The sequence below is a fragment of the Phyllopteryx taeniolatus genome, chromosome 17 (genome assembly GCF_024500385.1).
Source record: "Phyllopteryx taeniolatus isolate TA_2022b chromosome 17, UOR_Ptae_1.2, whole genome shotgun sequence".
NCBI lineage: Eukaryota > Metazoa > Chordata > Actinopteri > Syngnathiformes > Syngnathidae > Phyllopteryx > Phyllopteryx taeniolatus.
Genome location: NC_084518.1, coordinates 11,670,682 through 11,686,463, shown reverse-complemented (window position 1 = coordinate 11,686,463; position 15,782 = coordinate 11,670,682). Strand labels below are relative to the sequence as shown.

General features: G+C 40.5%; 1 protein-coding gene across 8 annotated transcripts in view; it reads right to left on the bottom strand.

The window, feature by feature from the left end:
* The window catches only part of LOC133467296 (neurexin-2-beta-like), a 199,488-nt gene that overhangs the window by 76,680 nt on the left and 107,026 nt on the right, over nucleotides 1-15,782 (bottom strand). For all 8 annotated transcript variants that reach the window (XM_061752003.1, XM_061751997.1, XM_061752001.1 and 5 more), the window contains 4 exons: nucleotides 15,340-15,721; nucleotides 10,050-10,240; nucleotides 9,776-9,949; nucleotides 8,700-8,819 (listed from right to left, as the gene is read on the bottom strand). In XM_061752003.1, the coding sequence (XP_061607987.1) occupies nucleotides 8,700-8,819; nucleotides 9,776-9,949; nucleotides 10,050-10,240; nucleotides 15,340-15,721 (867 nt within the window). The remainder of the gene's footprint in view (nucleotides 1-8,699; nucleotides 8,820-9,775; nucleotides 9,950-10,049; nucleotides 10,241-15,339; nucleotides 15,722-15,782) is intronic.

Below are 15,782 nucleotides of genomic sequence, written 5' to 3'. Positions count from 1 at the left end.
TCTGCCAGGTTACTGATGGGAAGATTTTATATTGATACAACAGAGTATAAACAAAAACAAAGAGCATTATTGAAGAGGAGTTCAGAGAAATTTAAATTTAATCTAAAAAACAAAAAAAATTTTGCTGTATCAAGCATGACAGGAAGCATCTCGATACTGATTTGATGTTTGCACTTAACTACCTTGTCTATTTAATTTCAGTGACACAATGGGCTGCATCATAAAACATAAACAAACTACTTTAAAACCAACACGGTGGGTGATGGATGCCACTCTTCTATTTTTCAAATAAGTACTATGGTAAATTTAAATTCAGGTATTCTCTCAGTTTTATTGCCAATGTGTAGTAGTAGAGTTTGAGGATTAAAACCCCTTTGCTCGCATCCTTATGCTTATGTGCCCTCGAGCAAGTGGCGCACGGAAGAGTGCCAGCAAGGATGAATGAGAGACACGTTGTATTCTCGACAATTGTCAAATAAATGCAGAGCTTTTAATTAACTTTGGAGTTGATTACCGTAACACGTCGCGAGCAAAGCGTCTAATGGGTGGTTGGTTCTTACTTGAGTGAAAAGTAAACAGTGATGACTGAAGTATTGTTAAAGATGACCTTTTACAGAACAAATAAACTAAAAGCAGGAATAGTTGGCAAGTACACATTTTATTTGACTCACTATTAGAGGTATTTCCATGTTCATGTAGAAATATTTCTACAGTGAATATTTCTCATGGGATGTGTAAGTGGTCGATGCTTGGGCATATCTTTATGTGATATCAAGCATGCAGGAATCTAAACACTGTCAAGTCTTGGATTTGACCCAAAGTATTAGCAAAGAATCAGTGGTAAAAAAATAAAAAATAAAAAATAAAAAATAAAAATCCCCCTTTCTAGGACATGTAAGCGATGGACCATTATTTCTACAGACGTACATCCAGGTTTTAAAAGGCTCAATTAATACAGCAATTTGCATGCTGCACTAAACTTCATGCTGGGAGTTGCTGGGACCGTGAAATAATACCGTTGAGAGAGCCAGACTTGCTCGGTCACACACAATATGCTCCCTTTAATAATAATCACTCTTGATCGTTTTAAATGCCTTCTAAGATGCAAAGTGCATATGTTGAGCCTTCACTTTATGTGTCTAAAGGACAACTAAGTGTGTGCCCATAATGCTCAACTTGTCAACATACATAGGACCAGGCAATGGTTTCAGGCTAATACGCACTTTACTTTTCCAAATTTAGATTATGATTCTGCTCGCCTTGGTTGCCATGGTGACAGTAATCAGTCCAATAGGAAGGTAAGGGTACCTCCAGATTCAATCAAGCCACAAGAAAAGGAGACTGGTGCATTGATGAAATTTGCATGGTATGATCCCGGGCACACACCATTTTTTCTTTTGGTTTTGATCCCAATGGGGCAGCAACTCCTTGACTTGGATGTGTGATATGTTCTACCTTTTAACATCTTTAAGAACTTTAGGAAACATATTTTTGAGCTTCAGTCTCAAAGCACGAGATTTAGCTTGAAACTCTATCATGGATTATCCTTGTGGCCTGTAGGACCTGCACAGCTTCCTGTCAAATAGAAGTTAAAGCATAAAAATGGGATTTGTTTGAGCACTCCGACAGGAAACATTCCCATGGATAAACTACGCCATTGTAGTTTTGACATAAATGAAATGAAAGCGAGATAAAAGAGCACACTAACTGGCATGTGAAATAGGAAAGGAAGACAGCGGCAGTCACGCCGCGCTCATGTAGCTTGGCTTCATGCCTGCAGGCAAGGAGTACAATTTACCGTCTGTCTTTGCCTCCATGGGAATAAAACAATCACAAGGAAATGTAGACTTCTCAATGAGCAGCAAAGGTAGGCTCTATTGTTCAGGTGGTGGATCGTTGTGAGTTACATTAAAACCATCTCAGGTGTAATTTCCCATCTGGACTGAAGAAGATGGATTCCCATGGTTGTATGTGGTGGTGAGAGGACACAAAATATTGACTGATTTACAGTCATTGGAGAGTCCATTATACATAGCCTGCACAGTCTAATGACATCCAACAAAAAAGCTGTATGAAAAAATGTGCCAAGACAGGAGGCCTTCAATGCACTGATACCACGTGCATATGCCGCATTGTCATTTCAAGACCCTGTAAATTGAAATCATAGATTTGTTTTTCTAAATACATTATACATGTTTGAAGATAATTGATGAAAACATATAAAGACTAAGAAGTACGTAGAACTCAATTGTGGAGCTATAGTGTTAAACTATTTGTCATCATTTCAGTTGTCCTGATTTTTTGGGCATTGCTAAAACACCGCCTAATGACGCACTCGGGCATCCGGCATGAGACAACCCTCCCCCGCTCGGTAAGAACTTCAGCGCCTTCATTCACAATAGTGGTCGTATTCTAGTTACAATTATTTGACCCATTTCCACCACTACAGTGTGACAGCAGATGGTGGAGCAACACATGTAGACAGATACTATCACAATACTCACAAGTGCATATTTTTATTCCTCTGCAAAAGAAAAAAAAAAACACTAATATTATTGTAGCTTTGTGAATCCCTGAGAGTAGTGGCGACTCATACTCATTTGGATCTTTATAACTGTATTAAACTGTGTTTTGTGCATGCACTGCTCATATGTTGGTGAACTTCTCTCTACATCAGGCACCTCGTAGGGTAGCTAAGGGGTCCTCTGAAAAATGTGTGGCCTTCGGTCACGGCAGACGGCTGTTATTGTTTTCTTTCATCATCGAGACCTGTGTGCATTTGTAATGAAGATATCAGACAGAAATATCCCAGGCCGTACAATGCAGACACAGTGAGTCATTTCCGATTATTGCTGCATTTGTGCATGCATTGTTCGGTGTGTGTATTTGATGTCAGGCATCTTGTTGGGCAGCTAAGGGGTCCTTGGAAAGATGTTTTGTTTGTTCGCAGACATTATCATTGTTGTCATTTATACAGTCAATTATCATATGATAATTTTCTGCTACAGAAACACAAAATAATGTTTAGTGCGCTTTTTCCAACAGCGCTCCGGCCATTGCTCGGTGTTATTTCAAAAGCCATATTTAAAAATGGTCTTATAACATGTTTTGAAAATTGTTGAAAATTATAGGTGTTGTGCATTTTGTTGTGACAGGAACATTTTATATTCAAAGCATATTTGAACAGCTTTCAACAATAATTACACTTGCTTTTGGTTTGCCCAGCAAAGCAATGACAGTATCATAATGTGGAACACATGGCTTTGTGCTACTGAATAACCACCCGACAGGTTAACAGAGACACTGTTGTCCTACCCGGTAAATAGTTTTTGATGAATAATCATCTTAACTACTGATTTTTTCATGTTTTCGGTAAAGCACTATTATAGCTCCTCTCCGACTGATAGATAGTCATGGTTACAAGTTTTCTGCAAATTTGTCCATTTGTGGTTTACTGCTGAGTAAATGCTGGCGCGATGCAAAACAATACAGTTGTTATTCTTTGGGACTTGCACTGATGTTTTACTAACCTTTGATTAGCAAGACATGCCAATTATAACTAACAAGATGGAGAGCCTCTTTTGGATAGAAAAAGGTGCTGACTCAAATCATACTTAAAAGACATGAGTGCACTCAATTGTGCATCCTTTTTGCATAGGGTATACTAGTATTACTGCATCATTTTAATTTTCAACAAAAACTTGGCGGGAAGGAATTTTGACTTACTTTGTCCAAGTTGCTACCTATTGGCGATTGCATTCCAACATACCACCAAAATGAGTATGAAGCTTAAGCAAATGCCTAATTTTGCTTCAACACAATCAAGTGGGCCCTTTTCGAAAAATTTTCTCCAGGAAATAGAGTTGAAAATCGAGATTTTTGAGTTGCGGCTGAGATAAAGTCAATACTATATCCGGCATTGGCAAAAACGGCTCCAAAATGTGGTATTTAAAAGTCAAATTGACCGGACCATGTTGCAAGTCTTTGAAATTGCCAAGACAGTATGTGGTTGATATCCTTCAAACCAGCCAATCCAATATTCATGTAAATACATTCATGTTTATAGGACCTGCTGGGGCGAGTGCTCTGATGGTTTCGCCTTAGGCATCCATTTAAAATTCCAGCTTCGATAGTGCGTGTGTGTGTGTCTGTCTGTGTGTGCGCGTGTGTGTGCCAGAGTTGCGGCAATTACAGATAATCAAATGTTGGGTTTTAAATAACATTAAACGCTATGTCCTTTGAACTTCCGATTGGGTCGGAAACGAGTGCTGACCAACATATAATCCCTCTCAGTCGGAATCAAAGAGGATATAAATCAACAGATTTTTTTTTATTGCTTAGAGTATACTCAATCAGCATCATGCCGCTTTGTGTATAGTATGTGGGAATCAATACAAAGTATGACATAAGAACCAAAATATGTTTTACAGTCTGCAAGATTTTGCAGTTCCTCATCAACGTTGCATCAGTACCAGGCTGTCACACAGAGTGAAGAGAGCTGAGCTATAGAGAGCAGCTGCACAATAGAATTCTAAATCCAAGAATCAGCATGATGTGCTCGGTCCACAGCCCTCCTGCTCGGAGCAGGTCACAAGCAGAGGGAAGGTGCTGAGTTCACAAATATGGACGCCAGTTAATTGAAAATGAATAGAAGCTGCGTGAGGTAAAAATACATCAAAGGGGTGCTTTCTCGATTAGCCCTAACTCATTACAGAGCAGTATGAAGATCCAAGAGTCCTTATGATATATTTTTTCCAACACAACACAAAACGAGGCTGTATACTTCTTTTTAGGTCTTTTAAAACACGGTCATCCTCCACTATATTGAGGTTTATCGTTTGTGGTCCCGCTAAATCACAGATTTTTAAGCCGTTGAGGTCAACTGGAAGAGATGCAGCATGTAAATGAAGAGCAAGAATAAGACTAGTTCCCACAGAGGAGAGGTAATATATGCCTGTGAATGCTCTGTTTGTATTGGTTACTGCTCCGTGTGGGTTCAAGTAGCAGTTGTTTAAAGGTTTTCTGATTACCGTTTGTAATTACTATGCTATTGTACCGTATATTAGCTCATCTTATGGCATTTTACCTTGTAAGTTAGCATTAAGATAGCAGATTTTCATTAAAGGAAAATACTGCATATGCTTTGGTCTAACATTTTGGTGTTAAAATATATAATGTTTAACTCTCTTTTGTTTAATGTGTCAGTTCTACAGTCAGCTTCAAATGGGAGTAACAAATAAGCAGCTTGAAGCAAGCACGCTGTGCGTCTTATTTGGAGAAGGTTTCTACTCACAGTGTTGTTGTTGTTTTTTTAATGGCTTTAGACCTTTGTCAATTTTCATAAATAATGAAATCTCAAAATTAAAATTTTATGTGCTGGACTGTGACTAATTTGTTCATATTTTGACACAAAGGAACACATCAATCATGATACTTTATGCCCTTTTTGACATGCTTAAGCTTAATTTTATTACCAGTGATTTTGGTTATTATCAAGAAAACCATGGAAAATGGCTACATATCAGCTTTTTAATTAATATCTTTTTATTAGTTATTTTTGCTGACATCATTACATTTGTCCAAACGTACCTTTAGTTGTATCAAGCACTAAAAATGAACAAGACACTGAAGACACTCGGGTAGTCTAATCCGTTTTTCCATGTCGGTAGAAATAATCTGTTCCAAAATCTAATTTTCCCATCCTAAATTTACAGCCATGGCTTTAAACATTTTAACATTCTTAACGGTCATACAAATGTACAAATAAGTTAGCCACTGGGAATATAAAGACAAAACAATAAAACATCTGTAACATAATAGGTGGGTAGTAACGTGATACATTTACTCCGTTACATTTACTCAAGTAACATTTCCCATAAACTGTACTTGTCAGAGTACTTTAAATGCACCGTACTTTTTACTTTTACTTGAGTATTTATGTGAAGAAGGATCGATACTTTTACTCCGTTCCAATGATCGAAATGCCTTTCACTACTCTTATTTATTCATTCTTGCCTGTGCGCGTCTATTTTTAGACTCCATCTGCGACTTCCGCATAGTGCGCCCGTTGCGCCAATCAAACGGTATCACTAATGCCATTTGACTCCAATTCACCAATCTGACCACACAAGGCAGTCACTTGACCGCGCACGTAGCCTTCGCGAGCCAATCAAAATGACACATTTTTCACCAATCAGACGACACAAGCCAGTCACATGACCGTGCACGTAGCCTTCGCGAGCCAATCAAAATGACTAATTTTTTTTTGGGGGGGGGGGACAGCCGGGCGTCTGTTTTTATTGTATAGATTGCCCAAAAAACAACAGCTTTATCATGCAGCTCTTAAATTGTGACTGCCCAAACTTGGATATTTCAGCCCACTTCTAACTTGAGAAAAAACCTTGCGGTAAGTTACAGATGTTTCTATCGTTGTTTTGGCAGTGAATATGGCAAAATTAGCCCTACCCCTATGGTGTCGCACATGCAGCCACAATCACTAAGTCTGTTCAGCAAACAGATTGTTCATGAAGTCATTTAAGCGAATAAAGCAAATAATGTTTCTGTAGGGCCCAATGCATGTGTTGTTAGGTTTTGGACAGTTAAAAATTTAAATGGTGGGAGGTGTGTGTCGAATTTTTCTTCTAAATGTGTGAATATGGAAAACCTCTCCTGCTTAATGCGGCATTATGCAGGAAAGAAGAATGCAGAGCTTTGTCAGACGCAGTTTGAGGAAGCAGTTGAATAACACACGGATTCAAAAAAAGAGAGATCAGGTTATCGATTTTCAGTGAGGATCAATAGAGTAAAGTGAGCCAAAAACAAACAAAAAAGGCAGAGAGCAAGTTGTTTAAAGGACAAATCAAGTGAAAAGTACTTTATGCCTGGACTGTTAGCCAATCTCTATCTTATTTAAGATGAATTTAGTAGGCTTTGGTAGGGAAGAATTCATTTACCAACTGCTACATCATCTTTTTAAACTTTTAAGACTAATATTTTCCAAAACTAATGCCCCTGGAGCCACTTCGACATTACAGTAAAACAATAAATGTTTTTTTTTATTTTTTTATCTGTTTTGGCTAAATTATGGAGACTATTGTGGGTACAGTTCATTTTTATGGAAATTCAACTAATCCTCACATACAGCTTTTTGTACATTAATTATTGCGTATTTTGTTTATTTTAAAGACGTGTTTTATGTCATGCCTTTTTCTATTTACTTTCTTTGTCCAGACTTGCACCACCCAAATGTGTTCCACCACTGTCTAATCTTTTTTTTAATACAAAGCCTGCCTGCCATCTTCCCTATTTTCACTTGCCACATGAGCAATTTATCCAGCAATTTTCCTCCATTCTCTGGCATGCTTCAGCAGCGCTTTTCCTTTTGTGCTTTAAGAATTTTGAGCTTAAACTACTTCAAATGATCACCTTGTGTATTTTGACCTGCTGCATTGGTTTTGCTGGCTTTTACACTGAGCTGTTAGATTACCTGCTCTAAAAGCAATCTTGGATAGACTAGTAGAGATAAATAAAATACAGGATCCAATACTGTACCAATGAATGGCTCACCCATCCATTTTTTATACAGCTTATTAGGGATACGGGTAAGATGGAATGTTTCTTTTATTCAAATGTCCTGTTTTTCAAATTTGTTTAAAGTACTATTAACAAATAAAGTCTGAAACGGTTTGAAGATGTCTGACAATTGTACACATTTTTCGTCATATTTCTAGTTTATTCCAAAAATAATAGCAGTCTAAATTAGAATAGGTCCAATACTCCTTATCCCAGAAAGAAACAAGCTCCCATTAAGCAAACCCCTTCAAGTCACCTGTCTCTTTTTCAAAACTCAAGTAAAGCGATATTAAATGCCAAAATATGTTTGCACAGAGGGTTACAAACTGTATGATTCTAACTAATGTGATAGGTTTCTTTGAATACAAATACACATGGTATGTAAATAACAAACAGCCCCCTCAACGATTGGAAGCCCCTTTCTCTTCTCTTACACCAATAAACATTAACATGAATCCTATGTAACAAAGTTTGTTCTGGGATGCAGCATTTGATCCAAAAAGACCTTGTATGAATACTTTGGATTGGCGTCTTAATGTTAGAAATAATATGCTATTCACAGGCCTTGCATGTTTGGGGGGCTGTAGATACAGTATCTGACGTTTTCAATATTGGAGATACATTGTTGAGGAAAATGTCAATTAAGCTTGAAATTTTGAATACATCACTTACCAAAGCAGCTTGTCAGGCAATAATTAGCTTTAATTAATTTTCTCATGAAATTGGATTCAAATTATATAAATTATTGAAAACATAGGATGAAAATCCAAAATCCAATTAATTAAACAGAACAAGCAAAATGGACACAAGATATGGCTGTTTTATCTCCGTATACTAATCAATTCACAATTCAAAACAAGACACACACGTTCCAAAACAGCCAAAAAACAAAGACAACACCAGTTTAGCACTAGGCAGCCATGACACCCGCTGTGGGCTTTGTGAGGGGGAACATTTTAGGTAATCTATGCAGACATCTGTGGTGACTCATTGTGAAAGCATTTAAATGTGCTTAAAAGAAATATTCTTTTTCTCTTTAGTGTCTTGCAATGCCAACCTTTAGTGACAAATCAGATTTTCAGAAGAGGGATATTTCCTCGCCTGAATGAAGCAAAAATCGTACTTACGGTCACTACAGAATGGCCCCCCGTAGGTTGTCATGGTGCAGTCACAGGAGAAGCCCTCCCACAGCTGCAGACACACTCCCTGGTGGTGGCAGGAGTCCTCTGTGCAGGTGGTGCTGGGACCTGCACGGTGATGACATATACACACATTAGATTTTACAAGGCTGTCTCTTCAATTTGTCAAAGCAGCAACATCAACATTATCTCAGCTCTCGTATTGTGCATTATATTGTGATAATAATGCTGTGGCTGGTGTTAAGCCTATCCCAGCTATCTTGGGCGGGGGTCCACCCAAAACTTGGGGCACATAGAGACAAAGAACCATTCGCACTCACTCCTGCAGGCAATTTAGAGTCTTCAACCTACCGCGCATGTTTTTGGGATGTGGGAGGAAATCGGAGTGCCCGGAGAAAACCCACCCAGGCACGGGGAGAACATGCAAACTCCACACAGGCGGGGCCGGGATTTGAACCCCGGTCCTCAGAACTCTGAGGCAGATGTGCTAACCAGTCGTCCACTGTGCCGTCTTAATTTATTCATAAGTTGTAATATTTTTCTCAATTATTTTGTGTATGTTCCATGATGAAAGGAGCAAGTCTATTCTACCAAACCAACGACTTTGGAAGAACTTGAAGGGCGAATACGAGAAGTTATGTCTTTCATCCCACAAGAGTTCCTTGTGAAATCAGTTAATGCGGTTCCCCGGCCGCTTGAGAAACTGGTGGATAATGCTGGCGCCCATATCAAATTTTAAATAAAACTCCATGCAATACACTTTCTTCTCATGTTCATTTCTTGTAAGAATTATAGTTCAGAAATAAATTACAAGTACTTAAAAGTAGGGAGTTACTTTCCAATCACCCGGTATATTTATGTATTTCATTTTACCATTATGTATTTTAGCATTGTTTCTTTTTTTGTTTTACTGTGTTGTTTTTGGGGTCGAAATATCTACTATTGCATAAACATGTCCTATTTTGCCTAAGGCAGTGAGATCTGACCCGACTAAAACGAAAAAATGGGACATTGAGCACAGTTGGGATTCACAGTTTTTTTTTTTTTTCTTTGTCACGCCTCACCTCCGCAGCCGTGATCCACCTCGCCCACCTTCTGAAGGGCGTCTGCCAGCAGATCAGGGAGTCTTCCGTTCAAGTCCACAGATGCCAGGCAACCCTTGTAACCTTCACGGGATGCTATCAGTCGAGGCAGGCTGCTGTACATGCTCTTCCCGACACCGCCAATGTACAGCTCCCCTGTAGAACATAGAAGACAGCTTGTGATCAACAAAATTCTGTTTAACTGTCTGAAAAACTAACCCATTCAGATATTTCCCTCAATATTCAAAGAATTTACCCTTCAAATCCAGGTTGCGAGCTCCGTTGGTGTGTTGGGTGACCGTGCGGACATCAATCTTAAGCGTGTGCACGTTGGTGTTGTCACGGGAGATGATCACGTTGTGCCACTGGTTGTCATTGAGGGGCTTGTCGGAGTTTCCCTTCATCAGTGATGGTCCATTTCCCAAGTCAAAGACGTAATGTATGAACCTGCAGGATGACACCGACATGTTTTTCCACCCATGACTTGTCATCTATCATTATAGCTCCCAATAACATTACATATGTTCATCATATGGGTTTTTTCTTCTACTTTTGTTGTGGGAAAAGGTCAAAATGCCATGCAAATAGTCCCTTAAATATGTAACAATGTAAAAGAAAGTAGAGATGTAGCCACATTCTATTATTTTGTTATTTAGATTAAATAGTGGATTAGTTAATACCTCTACTGGGGGTAATGTTTCTTTTACAGTCTGTTTATAATGTTCATCCTTTCATTCATCTATCCTCTATGTTGCTTATCCTCATTAGGGTCACGATTGAGGTGGAGCATATCCCACCTGGGCAAAATGTTGGGTACACCCTGGACTGGTCACCAACCAAATCCCATTTATATCATGTTAAATCAACAATTACTGTATATTGCACTCTTACTATTATATACATTCTCTTTATGTAACATGTACTGTACTTTATAGATTAGCTGATAAAATATGCCTTATATTTTTATTCTAATCTTCTTTTCCTTTCGGCTTGTCCTGTTAAGGGTCGCCACAGCGCGTCATCCTTTTCCGTGTAAGCCTATCTCCTGCATCCTACTCTCGAACACCAATTGCCATCATGTCTTCCCTCACGACATCCATCAACCTTCTCTTTGGTCTTCCTCCAGCTCTCTTGCCTGGCAGCTCCATCCTCATCATCTTTCTACCAATATACTCACTATTTCTCCTCTGGATGTGTCCAAACCATCGAAGTCTGCTCTCTCTAACTTTGTCTCCAAAACATTGAACCTTGGCTGTCCCTCTGATGAGCTCATTCCGAATTTTATCCAACCTGGTCACTCCGAGAGCGAACCTCAACATCTTCCTTTCTGCCACCTCAAGCTCTGCTTCCTGTTGTCTCTTCAGTGCCACTGTCTCAAACCCGTACATCATGGGTGGCCTCACCACTGTTTTATAAACTTTGCCCTTCATCCTAGCAGAGACTCTTCTGTCACACCTGACACCTTCCTGTTCCAACCTGCTTGGACCCGTTTCTTCACTTTCTGACCACACTCCCCATTGCTCTGGACGGTTGACCCCAAGTATTTAAAGTCCTCCACCCTTGCTATCTCTTCTCCCTGTAGCCTCACTCTTTCCCCACCACCCCTCTCATTCATGCACATATATTATGTCTTACTTTGGCTAATCTTCATTCCTCTGCTTTCCAGTACATGCCTCCATCTTTCTAACTGTTCCTCCACCTGCTCCCTGCTTTCACTGCAGATCACAATCTCATCTGCAAACATCATGGTCCACGGGGATTCCAGTCTAACCTCATCTGTCAGCCTATCCATCACCACTGCAAAAAGGAAGGGGCTGATCCCTGATGCAGTCCCACCTCCACCTTAAATTCGTCACACCTACAGCACACCTCACCGCTGTTCTGCTGCCCTCGTACATGTCCTGTATTATTCTAACATACTTCTCTGCCACTCCAGACTTCCACATGCAGTACCACAGTTCCTCTCTGGGTACTCTGTCATAGGCTTTCTCTAGATCTACAAAGACACAATGTAGCTCCTTCTGACCTTCTCTGTACTTTTCCATCAACATCCTCAAGGCAAATAATGCATCTGTGGTACTCTTTCTAGGCATGAAACCATACTGTTGCTCGCAAATACTCACTTCTGTCCTGAGTCTAGCCTCCACTACTCTTTCCCATAACTTCATTGTGTGGCTCATCAACTTTATTCCTCTATAGTTCCCACAGCTCTGCACATCACCTTTGTTCTTAAAAATGGGCACCAGTACACTTTTCCTCCATTCCTCAGGCATCTTCTCACCCACTAGAATTCTATTGAACAAGCTGGTCAAAAACTCCACTGCCACCTCTCCTAGATGCTTCCATACCTCCACAGGAATGTCATCAGGACCAACTTCCTTTCCATTTTTCATCCTCTTTTATGCCTTTCTAACTTCCCCCTTACGAATCATTGCCACTTCCTGGTCCACCACACTTGCCTCTTCTACTATCCCTTCTCTCTCATTTTCCTCATTCATCAACTCCTCGAAGTATTCTTTCCATCTAGCTAGCACACTGCTGGCACCAGTCAACATATTTCTATCTCTATCCTCAATCACCCTAACCTGCTGCACATCCTTCCCATCTCTATCCCTCTGTCTGGCCAGCCCGTATAGATCCTTTTCTCCTTCTTTCGTGTCTAACCTGCCATACATGTCATCATATGCCTCTTGTTTGGCCTTTGCCACCTCTACCTTTGCCCTGTGCCGCATCTCAATGTATTCCTTCCGCCTCTCATCGGTCCTCTCAGTGTCCCACTTCTTAGCTAACCTTTTTCCTTGGATGATTTCCTGTACTGTGTGGTACCACCACCAAGTCTCCTTCTCTCCTTTCCTGCCAGAAGCTACACCAAGTACTCTCCTGCCTGCCTCTCTGATCACCTTGGCTGCAGTGGTCCAGTCTTCTGGAAGCTCCTCCCGTCCACCGAGAGCCTGTCTCACCTATTCCCGAAAAGCTGCACAACACTCGTCCTGTCTCAGCTTCCACCACATGGTTCTCTTCTCTGCCTTTGTCTTCCTAATCTTCCTCCCCACCACCAGAGTCATCTTACACACCACCATCCTATGCTGTCTAGCCACACTCTCCCCTACCACTACCTTACAGTTGGTAACCTCCTTCAGATTACATCGTCTGCACAAGATGTAATCCACCTGCGTGCTTCTACCTCCGCTCTTGTAGGTCACCCTATGTTCGTGCCTCTTCTGGAAAAAAGTGTTCACTACAGTCATTTGCATCCTTGTTGCAAAGTCTACCACAATCTGTCCCTCCAAGTTCCTTTCCTGGATGCCGTACTTACCCATCACTGCACCAATTACGACTCTCTCTCTGTCTGGGATGCTCAGAACTACTTCGTCTAGCTCCTTCCAGAATTTCTCTTTCACCTCTAGGTCACATCCTACCTGTGGGGCATAGCCACTAATCACATTACACACAACACCCTCAATTTCAAGTTTCAGCCTCATCACTCGATCTGATACTCTTTTCACCTCCAAGACATTCTGAGCCAACTCTTCTTTTAAAATAACCCCGATTCCATTTCTCTTCCCATCTACACCATGGTAAAATAATTTAAACCCTGCCCCTAAACTTCTAGCCTTACTGCCTTTCCACCGGGTCTCCTGGACACACAATATATCAACCTTTCTCCTCATCATCATGTCAACCAACTCCAGAGATTTTCCTGTCATAGTCCCAACATTCAAAGCCCGCACATTCAGTTCTAGGCTCTGTGCTTTCCTCTTCTCTTTCTGCCGAAGAACCTGCTTTCCACCTCTTATATTTTTATTTTAATATTTATCGTTATCTTGTCTGTATTTAAATGTTATCATAAAATGTCAATAAAATATCATATGTGTTAAGTCTTCTTGTAGTTAGTATTTGATGTCAGATTCTGAAAATAGTGAGAGTTGCAAATAGCAAAATAGTGAGAGTTGCAAATAGCTGCATTAACCAGAAAAAAATGCAGCCACCTGAAAACTGCTACTGAAGTGTTCTAAGCCTTTATGTCTCTGATGGCGAAAGCTAAAGTGCCAAGCAGGACTTCAAGAAGTACGAATTGTGCTATGTTTGTTAGTAGAGAACGTTTGTACAATGTTTGTCAGAGGGAAACTATACCATGCTATTTCTGATTGAATAGCAAAATGCATCAGCGCCGTCACCTCCATTCCACTCCGTTGCCCCACTTAGGTAGCAGACGCTTGTGAATGTCCGAACTCAATAGGGGAAAGTGCCTTTTTTGTCACAGTACTACAGCTGCACCTACTCTTAATTTCCCCTAACCAGGTCATTTGTACAGTATTTGCTCATAAATGTTGTGTATTTAATGGATGCACACACACTCAAGGGACCACTTGAAGCACTGTATCAATTTTACTTGTGTTCAGTTTTTATTATTGATGTACTTGTAGTTTTGGGTGTAAAATAAAACTTCACTGTGAGGTGTTTCTCATATTTTGGTTATTAGAAAACTTGTTTGTATATTGCAGTGGAACTTAATAAGATTAGACCTAAAGATGTGGCTCGTTAAAAATAACACTAAAGTTGATTGTATTGGATGAAACTCACATATTTTGAATTGGCCATATGCGATTATTTGTGTCTAGGAATAATAATTTGGGGCAGCGTACTGAACTAGTATTAGTGCGTCTGCCTCAGAGTTTTGAGGTTTGGGTCTCAGCTCTGTCCTTCCGTTAAGGAGTTTGCATGTTTTCGCCGTGCTTGAGTGGGATTTTTCTGGGTATTCCGGCTTCCATTCACATTCCAAAAGCATGCTTTTTGGGTGAATTGTAGATTGTCCATCGGTGTGAAAGCAGTTGATTATCTATATCAGATGTCACCAACATGGTTCCCGCAGGTACCAGGTAGCCTCAAAGGACCACATGAGTAGCCCACAGGCCTGTTCTAAAAATAGCTCACTAGTGATGCAACAATAAAGTGTTGCATATTGATATTTTTCTGGTTCCTACCTTGTTAAATCCTTATTGATAACTATTGTGAGATTTATTAACATGATCAGTGTCTTCACACAAATTAAAATCATTAAGTAATAATATAGTTAAAGGTAATATAAGTAATATATGTTCGGTTTTTGGAAGTGTCTATTAAACAAGTAGCCCATCGCATTAATAGGTACCCTAGATATAGGTCTCAGTTTCAAAAAGGTTGGTGACGTCTCGTCTTTATCTGCCCTGTGATTGGCTGGCGACCAGTCCAGGGTGTACCCGACTACTCACGCAAACTCAGCAGGGATAGGCTCCAGCTCATTCGCGACCCTAATGAGGACAAGCGTTATAGAGGATGGATGGCTGGAATGATAATTTGGTGCAGCAGTAGCTGAATCGTAAAGACGTCAAAGTGGGATTCCAATTGTGGACAAAGGAAAATGGAACGACTTGTTGGAGAGATTTGCTACTTTGCGTCCTGACAACCGTCAATCTACACATTTAAAGGAAGTTCAACAATGTGTAAAATATATCTACGTGAAAACATTAACGCAGTTTGGTTAAATGTAAGCATTGTAAGCTCACCCTTTGACCAGCTCCACCACAATGAAGTCACTCCCGTCTCCAGAGTTGTACAGTATGAGACCGTCAGGACTGGTGGTCTTAAACTGGAAGAACAGGTGCATAGATGCGTAGGCTTGCAAGGTGGAGAAAGCTAAGTAGCTGGCTGGGGTCAGGAAGGTCACAGGATTGGCCACGATGTGCCGCATGCCGAAGCGTGCATTTAGCTCGCAGTAGGAGATGTCCCCGTTCTTGCACTGGTCCAGATACAGCATCCCGTTAAAGGAGAGGGCCTGCAGGTGGCCGATGAAGTTGGAAGGGATCACAGAGGTGAACCGGCGCTCGGTCATGATGCCCGTCTCGATATTGTTGAACTCCAAGCGGGTGTGAGCGCCGCTCATGAAGCCTGAAGAAGACGAAGATGTGTGTTAAGTGTCACGTACGCCCTCATTTGCGTGACCTGAAAT